This window comes from Acomys russatus, chromosome 12 (genome assembly GCF_903995435.1).
Source record: "Acomys russatus chromosome 12, mAcoRus1.1, whole genome shotgun sequence".
Lineage (NCBI taxonomy): Eukaryota > Metazoa > Chordata > Mammalia > Rodentia > Muridae > Acomys > Acomys russatus.
In genome coordinates, this window is record NC_067148.1 from 23,458,382 (window position 1) to 23,481,426 (window position 23,045).

A 23,045-nucleotide genomic window follows, 5' to 3' on the forward strand; every position below is an offset into this window, starting at 1 on the left:
GTCTCCTGACTGCTAAGTTTAGAGGACACCTGCCACCATGCCCAGGCCAGCAACCCTCTCTTCGGGAAGAATACACAGTGGGTGCATGCTACACTGTCCTCGCACTCACTGCTCCTTTGGCAGCCTGCCTTAGTGAGAGGGAAGGCTGAGCCACACACATGTAGCAACTAGATTTCGTCTCCACAGAAATGTACTTTCTACCGAAGAGTGATGACCTCACTTCCCAGCCGCTGCCTGTGACAAGGGGTCACGCCAATGCCCTTGATGTAAACCTACTGTTTTCAAAGCAGTGTGAGAAGGTTTGCAGGGAATTGCAACCTCACAGCAGGTCCCTTGGAAAGAGAAAAGGTGCCTGGAGGCTGCTACCTCCAGAGAAGCAGAAACAGTGGCCACTGACAGTTCCACAAACTTCTAGCTGTACATGAAGGAAAGGACCGACTCAAGCTCCACTTGGCATTCAAGGAACCATTAGGAAGAAAACTGCACAAGCCAAACAACACATGTACGCATTTCCCCAGGGCCACTCCCCGGTGTCTCTCACAGGGCCTGAGGTCATTTTTTGTCTTTCTGCTTGGTTTTCCTTTGCTGCTTTAAACTCTATATGTGACTGTACAGTAGATGGAGCCTTAACAGCTGGAGAGACCTCTGAGAAACCACACTAGTGAACGTAACACATGGCCTTTGCATGATGGCAAAATTCATTACAAAACCTTCATTTGCAGAATTGTTATGCCATTTTTTGAAGCAGGATGAGTCTGCCACTTGGAATCCTACATGGATATGAGCCAGTGTCATTTCTCTTTACACTCAGAAACACATGCGTTTGCAACAGAAAAGGATCTCTATATGGAAGATGTCATCGGCCTGTTTTAGGACATTGTATAGGGTGCTGGAGTGTGGTATGCAATATATGTACTTGTAATTTTCTCCCTGTGGTGGCCTTTTCACCTAAGACAAACTCTGAAAGAAAACACCCTCTCTTCTGAATACTGTCCAGTTCACAGTTAGGCAGAGTTGGGTCTTCTCTGCTTGCTGGTATATCCTTGGTGCCAGGGCCAGCTTGGGAGGAACCAGAGGGGATAAAAGAAATAATTTCCTCGTGGGTGTAACAATAACTTGGCTAAAATGTGAAGGTTTTCCTAAAGCTATTTCATAGTAATGAACCCTAGTATAAGCCAAGACCTACGTGAAATGGGAAATTCCTGGTTATCTAGTTGGCCCACAGCAATAATCAGCAACCCTTCCCACTGCCATAAGAAGTCAGCTTGGGGCTGCTTAGTTTCTGAGCATTAGGTGGGAAGAATGGCACTAAAACAACGTTCTTTCCAAATACTTCCAGGGCTTAGTGCTTGTTTTCCTGTCTCTGCACGTGGGAGTAAGTCCATCCAATCACAGTTCATTCCTATGTTTTTCGGCTTCACATTCGGGAATGTAAAGCCCCCAGCTAGAGAAAAGCCTGGAATGCATTGATGGGACCTGAAGGACCAAAATTACCTAGTATTAAAACTGACAGTATTCAGGAACAATTGTTCTGGCCAGTGGAGGCCCGTCTCTTCAGCTATCTACATGGCAAGTCAATCGGTCTCTAAATGGTCAGTTGTGCGGAACAACAGCTGCCCCGGCCACTGAAGACACACTGGAGCCACAGTACTGATCACTTATAGAGTCCAGAGGCCCTTTGAAGTTGGCATTTTGCTTTTTCTCTGAGCACATGAGTAATTCTAAACCTTTTGGAAACCCGAAGAACAATCTAGTCTCCCTAAATTCAGAAGATTGTTAAGCCTTAGTCATCTTCAAGCCATTCCTGTAATCATCTAATGTATTTTTATTTTCCAGTATTAAGGATCAAACTTAAGGCCTTATCCATGCCAGGCATCATTCTACCACTGGGCTACAACCTCCATTTACTGTGTTTTTATTTACCACAGTACAAAATACCAGCAGCGGTCTCCACCACTAATACCTTTTAGTTGCAAGTTCATCCTTAGTCAAAAGAAAGAAAAAAGAAAGAGAAGAGAGAAAGAAAGAAGAAAGAAAGAAAGAAAGAAAGAAAGAGAGAAAAAGAAAGAAAGAAAGAGAGAAAAAGAGAAAGAAAGAAAGAATCCCACAGAGAACTATTTAAACTATTTATTTTTCTCAACAATGCTTTCTTGTCTTCCTTTGTGCATGGAGGAGGCAGTCATGTAAACACCAGGGTTTTGTGCTCTGGAATACCGTACTTCCCCTTGTGCTCTTCGAATAGTGTCCTCAGCTCCTGCAAGTAGGTCCGATGCAGCTCCTCAATCTGCTCTGGGGTCGGGTGCAGAGTCTGCTGAACAGGGATGGGGCGGCCAACTGCGAAGGGCAGAGCACATATCAACTTCGAGGAACAACCACCCTCCACCACACTCAGCCTGTGTCTCCAGTGGGCAGCTGAGGGCTGAGCTGCCAATCTGCATTCTGCCAGCCTGCTGGCCCCAGTCCTCTCCTCAGCTCACTGGCTGCCTCCCTCAGTCACACCATCCCACTTGACAACAAATACAGACTTTCCCTTCTCAGCACACACCGGGCTGTCATTCTCCTGGGGGTTGACTTTTGAGTCATACTCACTGCTGTGCAGACTGCAGCTGTGAGCAGAGTAGGCGTTCCTGTGTGCCACGTCACTCTCATCTCCTCTGGGCATAGCTGACAGCCAGAGCACAGCGTTCTTAGTGTGATTCACTGTGAAATGCGCAGGTCACCTGGCGTCCCTCAGGTCTGTGGGTGTTTGTTTGTTTGTCTTTTTGAGACAGGGTTTCTCTGTGTAGCCCTGGCTGTCTTGGACTCAAATTGAAGACCAGGCTGGTCTTATACTCACAGTGATACTCCTGCCTCTGCCTCCCCAAGTGCTGAGAATGAAGGTGTGCACCATCATAACTGGCTACTCTATGTTGAATTTAAATATGTAATATATATCTTTTGATATACAGTATATAGATATAAATAGAAATACATGTCTATCAATATTTTTGAAACAATAGAAAGTGCCACATATCATTACAGTGGAGCCTCTGTGCAAGAGAAAGTCATATAATCACAAAACTGAAAGAGACCATAGCTCATTCTGAAAACTGTTACATAAGCTGAGCAACATTATTCACTGGAATCCAAGGGGACTAAATTTTTGAAAGAAATAACAAATAGTGTGCCACACACGATGTCTAAAATGTCCTGGAAAAGTTGCAAAATGAAGTGTGATTCTATCTGTGAAAAAATATTTTTAGGTGCAGCAGTGTTTTTAGTATGCAGGAAAAACTGGTAAATATGAACATTTCCCTCCAGAGACAGAGTCAGAGATGGAAAAGGTTCATTTAATTTGTATCATATGAATGAATGTTCCACAAGAAAAAAGACATTTATTTCACCTATACACTCACAAAATGCCAATTGGTAGTAAATTTGTTTTTTTCTGTATGTATTTTTAAAAGATGTTTATATACTAAGTAATCTCAGACTTTTAGAGTCCAAAAATACAAGTTTTTGTAATCTGTGTACATTCCACTCCCTGCAGGCCTGGTGATGCTACTACTCCAGGTTGGTTAATGCCAAACCTTGATGCACAGTGTCCTGAAGTCATTGGCTTGGGTATGAGGCCCATGGGCATGGCAGTAAGAGGTAGCTGGAGGACACAAAGGGAGGGCCCTGCTTTGTCTTCTGCCAAGCTACATGCAAGGATGAGCCCGTGCCAGGAACAGAGGTGATTATTTAAGAAAAACTAAACCACTGTGAAGGAGTAGAGTGGCAGCAAGTGATAAAGAGCACGAACAAGGGAGCTGAGGGTCATAGAGCAAGGAGCATCACACCCAGAGCCTGAATTGCTCAGGGGTTCCCCAGATGGAGCCTGCACACCCTCATGGACAGGGTTACTTGACCTTTTGGAGGTCAAATGCATGCACAGCAGACATTAAGTCCTCAGACACACAGCGAGACAACTGGAGGATATAAACCAGGTGTGCTGCTGTGTGCCTGTAGTTGCAGCACTCAGGAGGCTTAGGCAGGAGGACCAGGAGTTCCAGGCCAACTCTGGCTCCATAGTAAGCAGACTGGATGGATCTTAGCTTTCTCTCCACCCTAGTTTTTCCTGGGTGTGGGATGAGAGAGTATAATTTGACATTCTCAAAGCTGCCTCTCAGTTCAGAACTTTGAGGAAGGAAAACTGAGAGACTCTACCCAATGGACCAGTGAACTTGTAGTGTCACAGAAAAAACTGTAGTTTCCAGTGAGACTACTTCAGTGAGGGTGGCCAACGTGACGGTGCAGGATGCAATGGGGACTGACAAGAGGCATTGCTGTGTAAGGTGAAAGTGACTGTGCTGCTCCCAGCTCAATGTCACAGGAATTGTGACCTCTCCCCTAGGGCGTCTTCTTTCCAAGAAATGAGTGACACCATGGCTAAGCTCAATCATAGTCTCTTCTTATGAAGTTTCGTTCCATTTAAGTGGGTTCTTCCAGGAGCCCAAATACGCCCTTGTGTAGTGGAATTAATCACAAGGCCGTCCCCTTGTAAGATGCCCACAGCCCACTTGCCTTTCACTAGGAACAGTGGGGACAAGCCTGTGTGGGTTCCTTTCACCTCCTTTCTTGAACTTGAACTGAGTCTTTATTGGAAACATTAATGCTTATGGGTATCTAACAGATGTCACTAAATTGAATGCTGAACAGCCTAGGAAGGTGACCACAACAGCCTCTCCTTCACAGATAAGGCAGGCTAATATCAAAGCTAGCCTGGGCTACAGAGGGAAACTTTGTCTCAGAAAAATGGAGGGGAAAAAAACCCTACCTGGTGTGTTGTAGTTTTCATTACGTCGTGGCTGACGTGCTCCAATGTTGCAGCTTTCAATCTGTGCCCCTGTTGGAATGTGGCTGCTCCCTGTAGCCTTGCACAGCAGGCTTGTTTATCCCCCATGTGCTGTGCTAAGTTTACCAGAGTTAGAGAACGGGAAAAGCACAGCGGTGCGCCAAGGACTCCAAGGATCCCTATCTTGCTTTAAACCCATTCTACTACTGTGCTGTGTGCATCTTGGAGAGAGGACAAGGAGTTTTGGGACAAGTGAGGACAGCAGCCTAAGGGCTGGACGCTCATTTTCCCCCCTCTGGGAAGGAAAGAATCAATCTTTCGCAAATAAAAACATCTTATTAGCCGGGGTGGTGGCATGCCTGTAATCCCAGCACTCGGGAGGCAGAGGCAGGCGGATCGCTGTGAGTTCGAGGCCAACCTGGTCTACAAAGTGAGTCCAGGACAGCCAAGGGTAACACAGAGAGACCTTGTCTTGAAAAACCAACCAACCAAACAAACAAACAAAAACAAAAACAAAAAAATCAAAACCAAACCAAACCAAACAAAACAAAATCTTCATTCTGCTTGTCTGTAGGAAGAGTCTATAGAGTCTATAATCCTCCATTTTGTTTTGTTTTTGCTTTTAGACACAGTTTTTCTGGGTAGTCAAACTGGTCGTGAACTCACTTAAGTAGCCCAGGCTGGCCTCAACCTGTCTCAACCTGTCAAGCACCAGGATTGCAGACATGTACCACTACAGCAGCCCAGACTCTCCTAGGGTCACGGAGAACACTCCCTTCTCAAACTGTACCATTGCAGAGAGAAGAGGTGAGCATTGTGGCCAGGGGGGACTGTGGAGATACTTGGGAGCTGGAGGGACCCTGAGTTCAGATCCAGTCAGACAGAAGTTCAAAGGACTTTGGCCTTTGTGTGTGCATGCATGCATACATGACTCCGGTGCATGGCCGTGCAGACATGAACCTTCAAGGAGCAGTTAGCACGCCTTACTAAGCACTGGAGTGTTGTACTATGCAGTGTGGGCTGCCATGCTGGCACAGGATTATTTTGAGCTAAAGGCACCTAAAACACTGCAGATGGTGCTTCTGCCATATGGAGAAGGGTACTATGGACTTCTCTTTTCCTCCTACGAGAAGGAACTAAAACTCCCATGTAAACGATGCTCTCCTTATACCAGGGAGAAAGAAACATTCTTTTCAGCAGGCAGGGGAAGTAGCCAAGAGAAATCCTTGCAGACTGTGTTACAATAACCTCTCCCTGTCTTTAGCCTCTGCCTACATTTTAGCTGCTTTTCCTCCACTGCCTGTCTTTGGTCAAGCCAGCATGTAAACATGTCTCCCGAGCACTTCTGTGACTCCTCATGATTTTGTTCTTTCCTTTAGCACCTCCTGTCCTGTGAGAAAACTTCAGTTGAGTTCCCTTCCTTGCCTCTTATTGCACAAGTCCCTTAGCCTGTGCTTCCCCCTCAAGTATGTGACGTTGATTTAAGACACAGTGGACTTTTTTTGCTCTTACGTGGGTTGGAATCAGTTTCATTAAATAAAACACATTTCCTTACCTTTTTTATTTAGAGAGAATCCAATCTTTTGTATCCCCTCAGCCACATTCAACCATTCCTGTGTGTTTGCATGCACATGCACACATATGGACATCAACATATAGGGATTATTATCTTTAAAAAGAGTTTTTTGAGAGAAGGTCTCATGTAGCCCGGGCTGGCCTTGAACTCATTACACAGCAAAGAATGGCCATGAACACTGGCTCCTCTTGCTTCTAACTTTCAGGTACTGGGTTACAGGTATTCATCCACCCTACCTGTTTTATGTGGGGTGGGGGTGGGTGGTGGATTGAATCTTGGCTTTGTGCTGGGAGGACAAGCATGCCACCCACCAAGCTACCTGCCTAGCTCCTTATTAGGCTTTAGTCTGTTCATTTGTCTGTTTGGTTTTGAGACAGGATCTAGTATGTAGCCCTGGCTAGCATTTAACCTGAAATAGTCTTCCTGTTTCTGCCTCCTAAGTTATGGCACATAAGAATGTGCCACCGTGCCAGGCAATGCTACTTATTCCTCTTTCTTTTTCTTCTCTTCTCTTCTCTCTCTCTTTCTCTCTCTCTATTAAGGATTTATTTATTTATATTTATTTATTATTATGTATACGGTGCTCAGCCTGCACGTACCCCTGCAGCCCAGAAGAGGGCACCTGACCACATCATAGATGGTTGTGAGCCACCATGTGGTTGCTGGGAATTGAACTCAGGATCTTAGGAAGAGCAGCTAATGCTCTTAACCTCTGAGCCATCTTTCCAGCCCCACTATAACTCTAAAAACATCTGGAAGTAGGGCATGGAGAGCACCAGTTCAGCCATGTGACTCGACTCTAACTATTTCATTTTCTAAGAATGAGGCAAAGTGTCTGACACATCACCACATTCACACCCACAGACCCATCCTAGGACATTTTGTAAAACATTCGCACTAAACTGTGTCAAGGGCTTCCTTAGCTATGCTGGCATTGGCTTACCCAACTGATGACAGCTGTGAGTCTCTGAGTGCCTCCTCCCCTCTGTCTTTCCAGAAACTGAGAGGTTTTAGTTTTCTTTATTTGCTTGCTGGTTTGTTTTTAATGAGACATTTGTCTATTTCCTCACAATTTGACTTGGGTTAACATTTTGCCAAGAATCCCTGCTCAAGGAAAGCTTAATACAGTCAGCACTCTCAGCAGCTGGTCAGGAAGGTTTCTGTCCTGTGCATCTGCAGCACGCTTCCAGGACTCGGGCACACAGCTCTGTGACCCCTGAGAAGCCCAAGGGAGGATGTGACAGCTACTCCTACCTTCTTTCTTAGAATTGGAAACTCTAAGGCTGGGAAGAAAGAAAACTATTCTAGTCACTCTGAGTCAGACCTTAAACCCCACCACTTCCCTCAGCTCGTTGCCTGATATATGATGAGGATTCTTAATGCCAATATTAATCTCTACATCTGTGGCCATGTTAGCCACAGCCTTTCTGACACACATACCAAGAACCAATCCCTCGTCCCTCTCCCTCCTTATTTCCTTCTTCCTGCTTTCTCTCCCTCTTTCTTTGCCTTCCTTCTTACAACACTGGGAACAGAATCTGTCTCTTGCATGTTTGGCAAGTCCTCCTACATTAAGCTAAATAGAGTCTACCTATGTAGCTTTTGTCCAGGCTGGCCTTGAACTTGATCCACAGCCCTGGTCAGCTTTCAACTTGTGACCTTCTTGTCTCAGCTGCCCAGTAATTGGGATTAGAGGTCTATGCTTGGTCTGGTTCACACTGGTTTGGCTTTTGGATCTTGCCTCCCCCTCTGTTGTCCTAAGTATGACAGCTGGGTATAGACATAAGGTTATTGTGGAATTCAAATGCTGATTTCTGTATCCCCACCCCCGTATCTGGTTGCAAGCCTTGTTCTGAGAAGCTCCTGTATCAATGTTTTTAAACGCTGCTCCCAATTGTCCTCTTGTATGCAAATAAAGAAGTTGATAGCCAATCACTGAGCAGGGAGAGAGGAGAGAATATAACTGGACTTGCTGCCAGCCACGGGAGGAGGAGCTAGAAGAGGAAGTGGGGGAGTCAGCCACAGCACAGGTGCAGGAGAGATGCAGAAGATTCAGCTGGAGCAAAGAAAGAATGAAAAAGCAAGTACTTAGGGATTTGGGCAAAGCTGGAGTCAGGATAGCAAAGAGGGCCAAGAACAGACTGAAACTGCTAAATATTGTGCTATAAGATTCATAAACAAATATAAAAGTGTCTCAGTTATTTGTGTGATGGCTGGGTAAGAGAGAAACTAAGAGATAGAAACAGTTTGATAAAAATAACCATTAATAGCTCGTTGTCTATGAAATCCATACTATTGTGCTGCCTCAGAGGTTAAGAGCACTGTCTATTGTTCCAGAGTTCCCAAGTTCAATTCCCAGCAACAACATGGTGATTCATAACCCTCTAGAATGACACTTGGAGCCCTCTTCTGGTGAGTAGGCACACATGCAGGCAGAGCATTGTATAAGTTATAGGTGAATGAATCTCAAAAAAATATTAAAAAAGGAAATCCATATTATTATCATCTTAATTTAATACTTTCTGATAATAACAGGCTGCTGGAGACACTACTGACTAAGGACACTGGAAGTCAGCAGAGGGGTAAACCAGTGGACTGTCCCCTCATTCTGAGTTTTTTAAAGAGGCACAATGCACACTATGGATGACAAGACGACTTGACAGCTGGCTCACATTTAGCAACTTCATTTGTCTCTGGCTTTGTCAGGATAGGCAGAATTTAACAGTATCACACACCAAGCCACTGTGCTTACAAAACAGACAAACAAAAACACACAAAAGTTTAATGCAATGAGGTAATAATTAAAATCCTTTAACTGAACAGAATGCCCTTTATTTTCAGTACTTACAAATTTTTGTGACCATATGCACTACATGCAATTAAACTTTTTCCTTGAATCATAACTTGTAATTTCTGTTATACTTCTCTCCCACAGCTGAGCAGAAATGATGAGATGATATGATGGCAAAGAAATGACCCAGTTGATCATGGAAGTACAATTGTACCCGGAAATGTAGCTCAGTGCTCTCTGTAATAACTAACCAGCAGGCTGCTACACCCCATCTGAGTTAAATATGGCAGCTAAAAATAGCTTCCTGTGACTACATTTGAACTGTAAAGCTCGTGTAAACTGATGGCAGAAAGCGCTGTGTGTCCATGTGCACCTAGCACCTGTGGAATCCTGGCATTAGGGGTTCCAGTGCAAGGAGAAGGATTTGAAGATCAAGATCACCTGGCTACAAAATGAGTTCCAGGCTAGCCTGGGCTACACGAGACTCTGTTATGAAAGAGAAAGGGGAGGAGGGGAGAAGGAGGAGAAAAAGGATTGAAGGAAATCCTAGTGAAACAGATCTTTTAAAAGGCAGTATATTTAGACCTTAGTTGTCAGGCTATTGTGGTAAAGATAGTATTTCTATTTTATATAAAGTCAAAGCGGTGGTTTCTGCACTGTCTCATTTTCAACTTCCTAGTCTCTTCCAAGCTTCAGAAGGGAATTATTTCACTCCTGCTACTTGTTTCTTGTTTACTTTTTGAGACGGAGCCTTGTGTGTTGCTCAGGCTGCTCTTGACCCTGGGTTCCCCCTGCCTCTGTATCCCAAGCAGGCAAAACCTCAGGCCCCTTTCCTTTTCTACCTCTCCCAGTAGCTAGAGATTCAAACACACACCTTTTATAACTAAAAGCATTTGCACCTGAGCACACATAAGCATGATTAGTCGCACAAAGGAGACGTTTAGTAAGAAGCTGATGCTGGTGGGGGGGGGGGTGGGGGTGTGGCTGTGAAGACATATATATATATAAACTTTCAAGTGTTTAACTCTGAAGTTGTTTGTCTGTCAGTCAACCACTCTGCTACAGGCAAGTGCAGAGAAACACTGGAAACTTCATGTCTTACAGGAGCTTCTAGTTTAACAGTGGTATATTGCACGGCCACTCCAAGGTGAACAGAGATTGTTCATTAGGCGTGAGTACTGTGGTTGAAGTTCAGTTAAAGTCTAAGACAATGGTTCTCAATCTCTTTTAGGGGTTGAATGACCCTTTTGCTGGGGTTGCCTAAGGCCATCAGAAAACACAGACATTTGCATACAACTTACAATAGTAGCAAATTACAGTTATGAAGTAGCAACTAAAATAATTTATGGTTCGTGGTCACGACAACATGAGGAGCTACATTAAAGGGTCACAGCATCAGGAAGGTTGAGAACCAGTGGTCTGAGACATTATGAAGTCCAAACTCAAGGCTACGTCTTTTGAATGTTAGTACCTAGTCATTAATAGTAAATGGAGTAAGATCATTTTATGTATTTCAGGTACATACCAACAGTGTAGATCGGTTTCCGATAGGGCATTAGGCCAAAGCTGTACTGAAAAATCCCTCTGCCATAGATTAATGGTATGGTGATTCCTGTTAAATTCTGCATTGTGTCTTGCACAGTTCGAAGGCATGAACCCTTAGGGTTGTTAATCTGTTTGTATAGATCATTTTCACCAAAAGAAAACACTGGGACCAAACTAGCACTGCAAGTAACAAAGAGGAAGGACACAGTTTACAAATAAATGAAAAATGTTTGGTTGTTTTTGTAAGTACATGCACAGATGTATCTAAAGGTTCTCTCTCTCTCTCTCTCTCTCTCTCTCTCTCTCTCTCTGTCTCTCTCTCTCTGTCTCTCTGACTCTCTCTCTCTCTCTCTCTCTCTCTCTCACGCGCGCGCGCGCGCGCGCGCGCGAACACACACACACACACACACACACACACACACACGTGTATATGCATAGAGGCTAAGAGAAAGTTTCCCTCTCTTATAGCTGGTGCTATATGTGTTTGCAGGATGCCAGGCCTGCTGTCTGGGTGCTGGCATCCAATCTCCAGTCCCCAAAATTGCACAGTCTAATTGTTGAGGCTATAATCTTAAATAATGTATTTTCATCCAGATTTTTCAAGAAAAACTCCCAAACTCTAAATGTTCCAGTGACAGTGAATCTTCATTGTCAACTCCACTGGGGTTGGAACCTCCTAGGAGACACACCTCTGAGTGTCCATGAACGTGTTTTGAGAGAAGTTTTGAATGAGGAGTGGAAGATGATCTCTGAGGATAGGTCCTCATTATCCATGGGCAGGGGTCTTAGATTTAATAAAGAGGAGGGAAGACAAAAGTGAGCTGAGTCCCATCACTCATTGCTCTCTGCCAGTAGACAGTGGGTACAACATGACCAGTGCTTCCTGCTCCCCAAATGTGTTCTCTACCAAGATGAACTGTATCCCCTGAAACAGGGAGCCCACATAAACCCACCTTCCTCAAACTGGTTTTCTTAGGCGTTTGTAGCCATGGGGGAAAGTAGCAAATACAGCCCTTCCAGTGCTATCGCCTATACTACATTTGAAACCCTGAAGCTGCACGGATTCAAAACACTTCAAGCTGTACTTGAAACCCTTAGGAAGTGGTTCAGCAATCTAACTATAGCCAGGTTTTTATTCTATAGAGAGTCAGGTTTAGGTAAGACATCCACCCCACCCCACCCTGAGTGCTTCCTTCTGTCTACCTTGTTGCACATGTAACAATTTGTGTCAGCCTTTTGTTTTCTTTTGTTTTTTGTTTTTTAAATTACTGTTTGCTGTGACATCAAACTGCCTTCGTAGAAAGCTCAATCTCCATTCTCATTGACTTGGATAATGTTCTTTAAGGACTAGAAAAGTTATTATCATTCTTTGTGTTCACATAATGTCTTGTCCTTTTAAAATACACTCATCCTAAACAAATAGTCACTTAACTAGACAAGGCAGGGTGGCTCATACCTGTAGTTCCAGGGCATGGCAGGCTCAGCAGTAGGGTCACCATAAGTTTGAGGCCAGCCTAACAACATATCAAGACCCCCATCTCCAACAAAACAGAAAAAAAAAAAAGTCCACTTACCCATGGGTCAAGGCAATCTTAACAAATCCTTTGCGCTTGTGGATACATAGGGTACAATTTCCAGGGTGGGCATTCAGTTCCTCTTCTGCACCCCCGAGAACAATGACTGAAATATTCCCACCTCTGTCCTTGCTCAACACATAAGACAAGCTCTTCTTAGAAACTGAAAGTAGCCCTTTGTGAGTCAAACAGAAGAATTATTTTTTAAAATAATGTTCTACAGCAACAGTGATGGTTTTATTATGATTCCTACTATTAGAGAAATCTGAGTTTCTGAATGTTTCTCTCTCCTCTCTTTTTCTCTACAGAGTCACATATGTAGCCTTGTTGGTCCTCAGCTCACTAGGCTAAGCTTGCATCAAACTCATGGCAAGCATTCTAGCTCAGCCTCCAACATACTGGGGGTTACAGGTCACATGTGGCTTTGAATGGCCTACCCCTTTGAAAGAAAAGGCAGACACTGATGGATGAGAGAACCTGACCATTCGTGGATGGCTTTGAACTTTCCCTGAGTTTAAGACATGTCGTTTAGTTCTGAGTAACCTGAGTGAGAAATAAGACATTGCTTCTTTGGCAGAGACAGCCCCCTGGATCTTGACACATGATCCTTCTAGTTCTCTTCTGGCCAATCCTCATGCCTTTCTACTTCTAGCTTGCCCTGATATTTTGCAGAGTCCCTTCATTATTCCTATTGTCCTCTAATCTCATCTATACCCATGAACTCAACTACCACTTGTGCGTGCTGAGTTCTATCAAACCCATCTCCTGGATTATATTCCTTGGCTTGCTGGGCAATGTCACCAATGGCCAAATGGAAATCTCCAAATCCAGTGCATCAAATGATTCCTCAGAGCAGATCCTGTTCCAACATTAATGATCATGACGAAGGATCCCATCGCCCACCCAGTCATCCAGTTCGAAATATCATTCTGCTGTGCCAGTTCCCTTCTGCCGGCCACCAGCTAACTGGTGACTCATCTCACACAGCTGCTGCCTACCTGAAGAAGAGGAATCCATCCTGAAATCTTGTTACTCTATCAGACACTGCTCTCTTCTAGATTCCTGCCATCAGAGCTCTGTGCCAGGCCAGGCCTCATAGGATCTCCCTGATCACTGCCATAGGCTTGTCCCATAGTCCTAGTGTTCACACCACCCATCTAGCCTATCTCTGTGCTGCTGTGTGAATGAGCTTTCTATCAGTTAGCGAATGAATAGATAGCACTTTTGTTCAGAGACCGCCCACAAGTTTCCTGTGGCTTTACCCACAGAACAAAATCTAAGATCCTCTGCAGGATGCCAGAGGCTGCTGTGAGTAGAACCCTGCTACCTGCTCCAGCATAGTAGGCAGGCAGATAGTACATAAGCCTCAGAACACATACTGTTCTGGCTGACACCTGGTGGCTGCAGACTCTCCAAAATGGGCCAAGAGGAATGAGTTGTAGTTAGGGTTTAAGAGAATCTGTAGCCACAGAAATTTCCTGTGTTTGGGGAGGATCAGAGGAAGAAGTCTTGGACCACAAAATTTCCTCAGAAGCCAGAACTGGGAAGTGCTGCTGAGGCCTCATATACAGTTAAGTCAGCTAAGTTGACACTGGCCAAAAATTTTTTTCTTATTTAGCATTGAAGACATGAAGGCTGCAGCAAGAGGAACTATTTAATATTATGAACCAATAATGGCCAGTGTTGTGGTACACATGTCGGCAGGTGGATCTCTGTAAGTTTGAGGCCAGCCTGATCTATGTAGTGTCAGGCCAGCCATGGCTACCAAGAGATCCAATCTCAGAAGCTCCAATAAACAAACAAACAAACCAATGGTGGCACATAACACACAGATCTAATCTCAGTGTCAACTCCAGTAAACAGGAAGGGCTGTGGTCATTGACTGTGATTAAAAAAAGACTCTGAGACTGACAGTGTCTGACATGGCCATGGAGAGGGGTGTATCTTGTCTCACCCACACCTGCTCTCAAGTACTCCAATTTATTAGAGATTATACTTTGATTCAGAAAAAAGTTAAATCTATTTCTGTGACTTTTTTTTTTCAATTTCTGTGACTCTTTTGGAAATTAAAATTTTATCTTTAATTTTTTTCCTTTCATAAAACTCTAACTCAATGTCTACAAAATAAAGATAGACAGGATTATTTTCTCTGGTAGTTTGGGGTGTTAGTGTGTCCAGTAGAGGTAAAATGATAGATCACAAGGAAGTGGGGGAGCTTAGAGCACTGTACAGTGTGCCCTACAGCACTCATTAGACTGAGTTTGGCTTTTGAGGCCACTAACTGGTGCAGACCCGGCAAAGCCAGCATGGATCCTAGCCAGCTTTGGATTGTAAATGATTTCCAAGCAATACATAACAACAGAGTCGACTATATAGGAAGCCATGACAATCTGGAAGTAATAGAAAATCTGCCCCTAAGCTCTGTCACTAAGCAATACTGAAGTTATACTTTTTTAGAAAAGGCTACTGACTCATTTTTCTCTATCCTCAGGAGCTGCAAAGCTGATGATAACCACCCTACATAACTGTGACAGGCACACAATACTTTGTCAGCTACTGAAGTGCATGGTCAAACAGTCGATCAAGCTGGAAAACAAACGAGTCTCTGCAGTTGAAATGAAGGCTATAGGCAGGAGCACAGCCCTCTGTATATGTGGAATAGGCCCCTTATGAGTGCCTCAGGCTGAATCTGTTCTCAGAATTAGCAATTAAAGAGCACTCCATTGCTTGACAGGCAGAGCGCAAGCACCCACAATCTCAGAATTTGAGAGGTGGAAGCAGCACCATCAGGAATTCAGTGCCAGAAGGCCAGCCTGGGTTATGGGGTGAGGTTCTACATAGTCCTGGCTGTCCTGGAGCTCCATCTGCAGAGCAGACTGAGGAAGAGTTACCTTTGTTTCTCTCTTCTCTTCCTTTCCCTCAGTGCCTACTTCTTTTCTTCCCATGTAGATCTGGGGGCAGAGCTAAGCCTCCTTCATGCTTGACAAATGCTGTACCATTGACAACATCCACAACTCTTGCAGTTACACACAATGCAGGATGGCAAAGCTAGCAAGCACACTGAGCACTTCATGTCACTATCACTACTGGGAGGCACAATGGAGGATTTTTCCAACATAAAAGTATTCAAAGTGTGTTGGGGCATGCTCTGGTGCTTTGTATTTGATTGCTAATTATTTTCCCCACTGAGGCCAACTTGCTGTCTTTAAGGGGCAGACTCATGTGCCCCCACAAGATGTTTGTAATTCTTGCCTCCCAAGTTATCCCTGATTGGCTGAGTAAATGCCTACACACCTGGACAGGACAGAGTGAGCAGGTGTGGCCAAAGGGCTGCCAGGGAGAGATGGATCTTGGGATGAGAGCTGGATCAGGGATGGAAGAGGAGAAAGGAGCAGATTTGCCATGGGAGAAGAAAGAGCCACAAAGGCCAGAAAGAAGAACTCTGAAGTTCTGCATGGAAAGAACCAGCCCAGATGAATAACATAAGCGAATATTTTGAGATTATGAATGGAAAATAGCCCAGTCAGAAAGGATTAAATCAGATGGCATGGGATAGAGGCTGGGATATAATGGAATATAGTTTAGGTGGCTAATATATCTGCTCAGCCCCAAGTAATATAAGGCTTATTATAAAATAGAACAGGTGTCTTTGTCCTTTTATTGATTGGTAGCAGGACAGATATAATTACAGGTACTTAATTTTAAGCTTCATTAGTTTTTTGTATAGACACTACAAAAGAATGTGCCTCTCCAAAGTATGATTTATAATTTTTTAGCTCCACAACTGTTTTCCCACATTTGAGTATATTAAGTGCACTCACTGACTTATTCGACTACTGGATGGTGTTTATTGGAAAATCCCTATGTTGCTATCACAATAGTAAATACTTGGGATGGACAGAACAACAGAAAGCATGGTCCCAAGGTCCATGCACTGAGGGTCCAGCAGTGAGTGTGTGAGGAAAATCCACAGAGCACAGGAAATCTAAAATCAAGTGGCTGTTTTATGTGCTGCCACCACACCAGAGCACTGAAGGGACAGTGGCTGCGACTCCGAGCCCTGCAGGGACACAGTAGCTGTTTCACTGAGCCTTGTAGGAACACTGTGGCCGCATCACTTACCAGAAGTCATCAGGCATTCTCGGAAGAATGGAAGCCGTAAGAAGATTGCGGTCATGTGGAGATACACTGTAAAGCCAGGAAATAGCTTCTTGAAATCTGAATAATTTGTACAGAAATTTCCAAAGGCTCCAGTCGCGAATGCTCCATGAGGGTGAAACCCAAATATATAATTGTGACTTGGATCCAAATCCTGGGTTTTGATGAGCTACAGCACGTTCACATTGAGATGAGGAAATGACATGACACCATTAATGACAAGTGGAAGGATTCCCTGTGTCTTAAGCCAGCGGGCAACGAGAACAGGATTCACCTTAGTTCACTGGATTAGAGATATTTTGACATTTTTAAACTATCCTCTAAGTTTGGGTCCCTCCACACACTGTCTTTCAGACTTTGTCAATGATGGAAAGTTAATCTCCAGTGAACAGCAGTAGGGATGTGGGGCCTCATGTTGGGGACTCGATCATGAGGGCAGAATGATTAGAGACTAACAGCCTTACTGCCGGTGTGGGTGGATTGTTTCTAAATGGACAAGTTGGCCCCTCTTATTCTCTCTTGCCTTCCCTATCTGCCATGAGATCATCAGCTAGGGTGATAACTGGTTGAACATTAGAACCTTGGTATTGGACACCCAGCCCCACCCTCAGGTTTCAGAACTGTGAGGAATAAAATTTTCTTTAAACAGGTCTGATGCTCTAGTATTCATTGTAAAAGCACAAAATGAACTAGACACACTCCGTCCGGAATGGGAAAAGGTGGAGATGCCCAGGATGGAAACACACGCCACTGTCCTCCCAACTCAGGACTTTAGGAGACAGTTCTACTCACGTGAATTGGAAAATAGTCCTTAAAGTACTTCCACACAGTCCAGCTTCGGACCCAGTTAGATCTCCTGCCTCCTCGCTCTGGGGTTTCCCAGTCATAGAAGAACCAGGCCAGATATGGGATGTAAATGAACCAGTAATTGTGTACTATCAGCATCACTAGGATCCCAATGCCTATCTCCCCTGCAAGGAAGGAGAAGCTGGGTGGAGCTGGTGCATCGGCATCTGCTCCCTGTATTTCATAACCACTGGCTATGGAAAGTAGAAGAGTCACTGCTGTAGGAAATCTTAGCTTCCTACATTGGCTGTACAAGTGCAAGGAGAGGGCAAGTGCTACCCCAGCTTCCATTTTCAAGAACTCTATTGTCAGAAACAGAAACAGCATTGTATTCGTTAATTTTCCATGGCTGTGACAAAACATCATGATCAAGTCAACTTACAAGAGACCGTGTTTAATTTAGAGCTTATTGTTTCAGAAGATTAGAGAGAGATCACGAGTGGGAGCAAAGGCATGAAGGCAGGAACACTCCTGCAAGCAGGAGGCAGAGAAGGCATACAGGAAACAGCACTTTGCTTTTAGAGCCTCAAAGCTTGCCAGCAGTGACCCACTTCCTCCCACAAGGCCACACCTCTTACTGCTCCCAAGCAGTTCCACTACCAAGGATACAACATTTAAACAAATGAGCCTATGATTGTCATTCTCTTTCAAAGCGCCACAAGCAAAATGGGGGCATTTCAGGTTCTGGTGGCTATGAGTTCTTGTTATGTTTATGGAGAGTCATTTGTCGTTTTTAATAAATAAAAAAACCCAATTGTTTGATTTTACCAATGGAGCCTTGGGAGCCAGGCACCAGGGTGAAAACCTGCTAGCTCAGAGAGTCAGAGAAACCACCCAGCTGGCTTTCCTACTCCACTGATACTGCAGAAGGAAAAAGCTCTTTCTCCTTCTCCATGATGTCTCAAATACCCTCAACTCAATGTCCCTCCCTCCTGTTTCCTTATGTTCAATCCCTGCTTTGTGGTTACTTGCTCTGCCTCTTGACCTATGGTTGACTTTATTTAGCTCTTGGTTTAAAGGTATGTACTACTGCTGAGCTTCACCACAAGTACTTGCTTGTAGTAAACAAAAAGCTCTAGGATCAAAGGCTGAGCGAAAACACAATTAGGAAAAGATTTTTCCAGTTCACAATCTCGGGGTTCACAATGTGATCAAATATCTTGTAACAATCATTCCAATTTTTTTATGTACTTAATGATATTATTTCAAAATACAGGTGGGGAGAGGAAAAAAAAGATGGTCTGCATACTGTTAAAAAAAAGATACCTTTGGAATAACCCATTATGTTTAAGGTATATTTTTGGTTTTTGAGATATGGAACTTGCTAGGTAGACCATGCTGACCTCAAATTCACGGAGCTCTGCCTTTGCTTCATGAATGTTGACATTAGAGGTGACCTGAAGACCATCGAATTAAAGAACAGAAAAGGAGAAGATGTTGGAGACATAAGGACAACTTGTAAAGGCTTTTCTTGACAAAGCTCCAGAGACCTACGAATGTCCAGCAGATGATTCTAGACATCCAGGACAGCTGTTGAGGCTTTGCATGACAAAGTTTCAAAGATCTCTGGCTGATCACTACTGCATTAAATATCATGTATGTTCCAGATATAATTTTGCTTAAAACTACTTTGAAGTCTACTTTTCTTCTAAAACTGTTTTTTTTTTTTCCTCTCTCTGTCTTTATTTCTCAGCCTAATGAAATTCACACAGAGAAAAGTTTTCCCACAGAGAATGTTGAAAGAAGGCATCTGGTCAAAGGCTTGAGACAATGAGAGAGTGTTTGGCTCTGACTGAGCTCCCAAGCAGAAAGCGCTTGAAAAAAGTTAGGATCTTGACATAGCAGTACCTGGCTAGATACTGTTAGCTGTAGAAAAGTTTCTTTCGAATCTTTGAGAGCAATGGAAAGTGGTCTTGGAATGTCATGCTTTATAGATATTTTATAATAGAGGATCCCTTGGTAGTTAGCCTAGGCTTAGATTGCACACCTACTGGTCTGGGACTAGGAGTAAGTAGTTTTTTCTTTATTAGAGAACATTTAGCTCAAGCTGTTTCTATGGCAATCATGTAAACACATGGCTTTAGCCCTGGGAAATTTGTGATTAAACTTTCCTGACTGCTATTTAAGAAATGATAATCAGGTCCTGTTGACCGTTCCTTGGACATTGATTGATTTTGGCTGTATGCTTTATTATAGGTTATACAGAACTGTTTGTATTCCTTGTTAGACTGTTCTCTTGCTTTGTTGATTTTTAAATGCCCTATTGATTTTAAAAGATGAGAAAAATCATGATGCAATCTTTAATGAACAAAAAAACTGAACTTCATCTTAAATAAAGTACTGGGGTCACCAAAGGGGTAACAACAAGCAAATAAGAGAAACAGAAAAGTAAAGTTCTCCTGGGTTATAAGACCCTTCAGTTTGTATGGCATATGCCTGGGCTAGTATTACTTTTTCCCTCTGTTCTTCAATTTCTCCTTAACAACTAATTCCTAGCTATTTGTTCACCAAGGGATGGTTTCCCTTAAGGAGCAGTTCACCGCCTGCATAATTCTCCCTGCCGCAGATCTGCCAAGACGCTCTCCTCTCTCCTCTTCACTGTTTCCCGGAGCTGGTCTGCAGGAGTATAATACAGTTTAGAAGCCAGGTGTTGTAGGGCATACTTGGAGACTGAGGTAGGAGGATCGAATCACAGGCCAACCTAGGCCACATAGTGAACTCCTGTTTTGAAAAGGACAATAAGAAGAAAAATATCAGCTGGGTGGTGGCGGTGCATGCCTTTAGTCCCAGCATTAGGGAGGCAGAGGCAGGTGGGTCTCTATGAGTCTGAGGCCAGCCGGGTCTACAGAGCAAGAGTTCCAGGACAGACAGGTTACACAATAAAACACTGTCTCAACCCTCCCCTCATCATAAAAAACCATATCAACAAGAGAGAGGGTAGAACAAAAACCTAAAAGCCTCGTAGGTGGTGAATGTTCACTAGTGCAGGTCACTTTAAGGAGTGCTGAGTCAGCCTTCTCTTTTGCAATGAGGTGCTCTCCAGACTCCAAACTCCAGTCTACCTCTTTTCAATCTCATTTTCAAAAGTTCTGAACCAAGCTACATCAAGGTATCTTGGTGACACCCACTGGATCAATCCCGAGACACCACAGTTCTATGACCCAATTTGTAGCGATACGCCATAGTGGTAGTCTGAAGCTACTGGAAGTGCTGGCTAGCGATACAGTGCTTTTTACCAACATATACATATTGTTGAAACATGCTTTAGCCTTTAGCATAGCATAATTGTAGCCATTTAAAAATATGTTATTAATTTATTCATATTACATCTCAATGGTTATCCCATCTCTTGTATCCTCCCATTCCTCGCTCCCTCCTATTTTCCCCTTACTCCCCTCCCCTATGACTGTGACTGAGGGGGACTTCCTCCCCTTGCATGTGCTCATAGGGTATCAAGCCTCTTCGTGGTAGCCTGCTATTCTTCCTCTGAGTGCCACCAGGTCTCCCCTCCGAGGGGACATGGTCAAATATGGGGCACTAGAGTTCGTGTGAAAGTCAGACCCCACTCTCTACTCAACTGTGGAGAATGTCCTGTCCATTGGCTAGATCTGAGTAGGGGTTTGAAGTTTACTGCAGGTATTGTCCTTGGCTGGTGCCATAGTTTGAGCAGGACCCCTGGGCCCAGATCTGCCCATCATAATGTTCTTCTTGTGGGTTTCTAGGACCCTCTGGATCCTTCTATTTTGCCATTCTCCCATCCTTCTCTTACCTAGAGTCCCAATAAGATATCTTCCTCTCTGTCCCACTTTCCTGGTAAGTGAAGACTTTCATGGGACATGGCCATTTTGTTTTTTAAGATCTCCATTTTGTATATAAAGTGAAATTAAGTTTAGGTTCTTAGGATCTACCTGGCTGGGAGCTTCACTAGCCTTTTACTTACATTTCAATACTTGTTGAATATTCTGCTTGATTAATGATCATCTTCTACTTAATTAAGTATTTAATGGTATATTTCTACCTAAGAAAAACCACCATACCCTGCTATGTTCCTTTCTCCTGGAACGGTGGGGAACTGGAAAGTTCCCCAAGCCTATATTCTAGCCAATCAGCTTAAACTGCTGTGTCTAGCCTCCTGGATATGTTATGCTTGGAACAAAATTGATTCTTCTTGTGTTTAGCTAGTCAAATGCTGTAATGCTGCCCTCCCCTTATTTCCCACCTGGTTACCTGGTGGTTACCTGGTTATGGCTTTTCTTACAAAAACCTGCCTTAGAATCAGGCTGAAGTCACAGTTAGGGTCCCGAGGAGTCCTTTCTGTGACCTGACTGCAATCAGCCATGTCTTGGGGTGGGTTTTCACTCAATAAACCATCAATGTCTCATCGAGATTGGTGCTTGATTGGTTTGTGTGACAGTTCATGTACTACAACAATGTCTATGCTAAAACTTTAACTGGTAAATCAGACACAGTAAGTGAAAGAAACTACTGGAGAAAGGTAGTGAGTCCAGAAAACTACTGGTTCCAGGTAGGTGACATTTTGCACAAGGCTAAATGATGACATGATAAGAAGGCCGTGGTTCTCAAAATCAGGGAAGAGCAATAGATGAACAGTTAGAGCACACAGGAGTGTTAGGGCCATGAAGTGAAATCTGCTACATATCCGCTACCCACAGACGTGAACCTTGTAATGTCAGTGACATCGCACATTCAACATCCCTCCTCCAGGAGGGGAGCATGCATGTCTCTCTGGCCTAAATAAAAAGCCACTTTATGTCCTCCTTTCTAGTAAGTTCCTCCACCAACAGCTGATCAGAAGAGCAGATTTAAATGCGTAGCTCCTGATGTCCTTGATGTCCAGCCATGCAATAAAGCCCTTTTTTTGTTGTGGTTGCAAAATCCTTGTGCCACAGTATTGGCAGAACTTGAGCATCTCCTCCTTTTTTGCTCCATGTGTGGTTCCTTTGTGTTGTTACCTTGGCAATTTTTGCTGTGGCTTGAATAAAAATGGCCCCCAAAGGCCTATAGGGAGTGGAACTATTAGAAGGTGTGGCCTCATTAGAGCAGGTGGGGCCTTGCTAGAGTAGGTGTGGCTTTGTTGGAGTACTGTCACTACAGGCTAGGCTTTGAATCTCAGGTGCTTAAGCCACATCCAGTGTGGCAGTCTTCTTCTGCTGCCTGCCAGTCAAGATGTAGAACTCTCAGCTCCCTCTCCAGTACCATGTCTGCCTGCCTGCCATGCTTCCCACCATGACAATAATGAACTTTAAGCCAGTCTCCAATTAAATGTTTTCCTTTGTAAGTATTGTTGTGGTCATGGTGTCTCTTCACAGCAATAGAAACCCTAACTACTGCAGTAATAATCAGGTGTCTTGGTGCTGAGGATATGTGCAATTGGGCAATGCAGATGGGCATCCAGTTTTAGCCTCGAGGGAAAAAATGCCAAAATTGTAATGATGGTGTTTGGGATTTTTTTTTTCGAGACAGGGTTTTTCTGTGTAGCCTTGGCTGTCTCGGACTCGATGTGTAGACCAGGCTGGCCTCAAACTCATAGTGTTCTGTCTGCCTCTGCCTCCTAAGTACTGGGATTAAAGGCGTGTGCCACCACACCTGGCAATTTTCCTATTCTTATCTACAATTTTGAAACCAGAGCCTTGTTCATGCTGGACAAACAGTTTATCACTGTGCTACATACCCTGGTGTAAGAAAAGTTACACATTTTTCTACTTTTCTCATAATTAG

The 23,045-nt window shown here is 43.9% G+C and overlaps 1 protein-coding gene across 1 annotated transcript; it reads right to left on the bottom strand.

Annotated features, from left to right (window-relative positions):
* Positions 1–2,113: 2,113 nt before the first annotated feature.
* Positions 2,114–17,413, bottom strand: LOC127196372 (2-acylglycerol O-acyltransferase 1-like). Its single transcript, XM_051154020.1, has 3 exons — positions 17,253–17,413; positions 10,709–10,908; positions 2,114–2,334 (listed from the first exon to the last, which is right to left on the bottom strand). Exons 1-3 carry the CDS (start codon positions 17,345–17,347, stop codon positions 2,180–2,182), a joined length of 450 nt encoding a protein of 149 aa, XP_051009977.1. The 5' UTR covers positions 17,348–17,413; the 3' UTR covers positions 2,114–2,179.
* Positions 17,414–23,045: the final 5,632 nt, after the last annotated feature.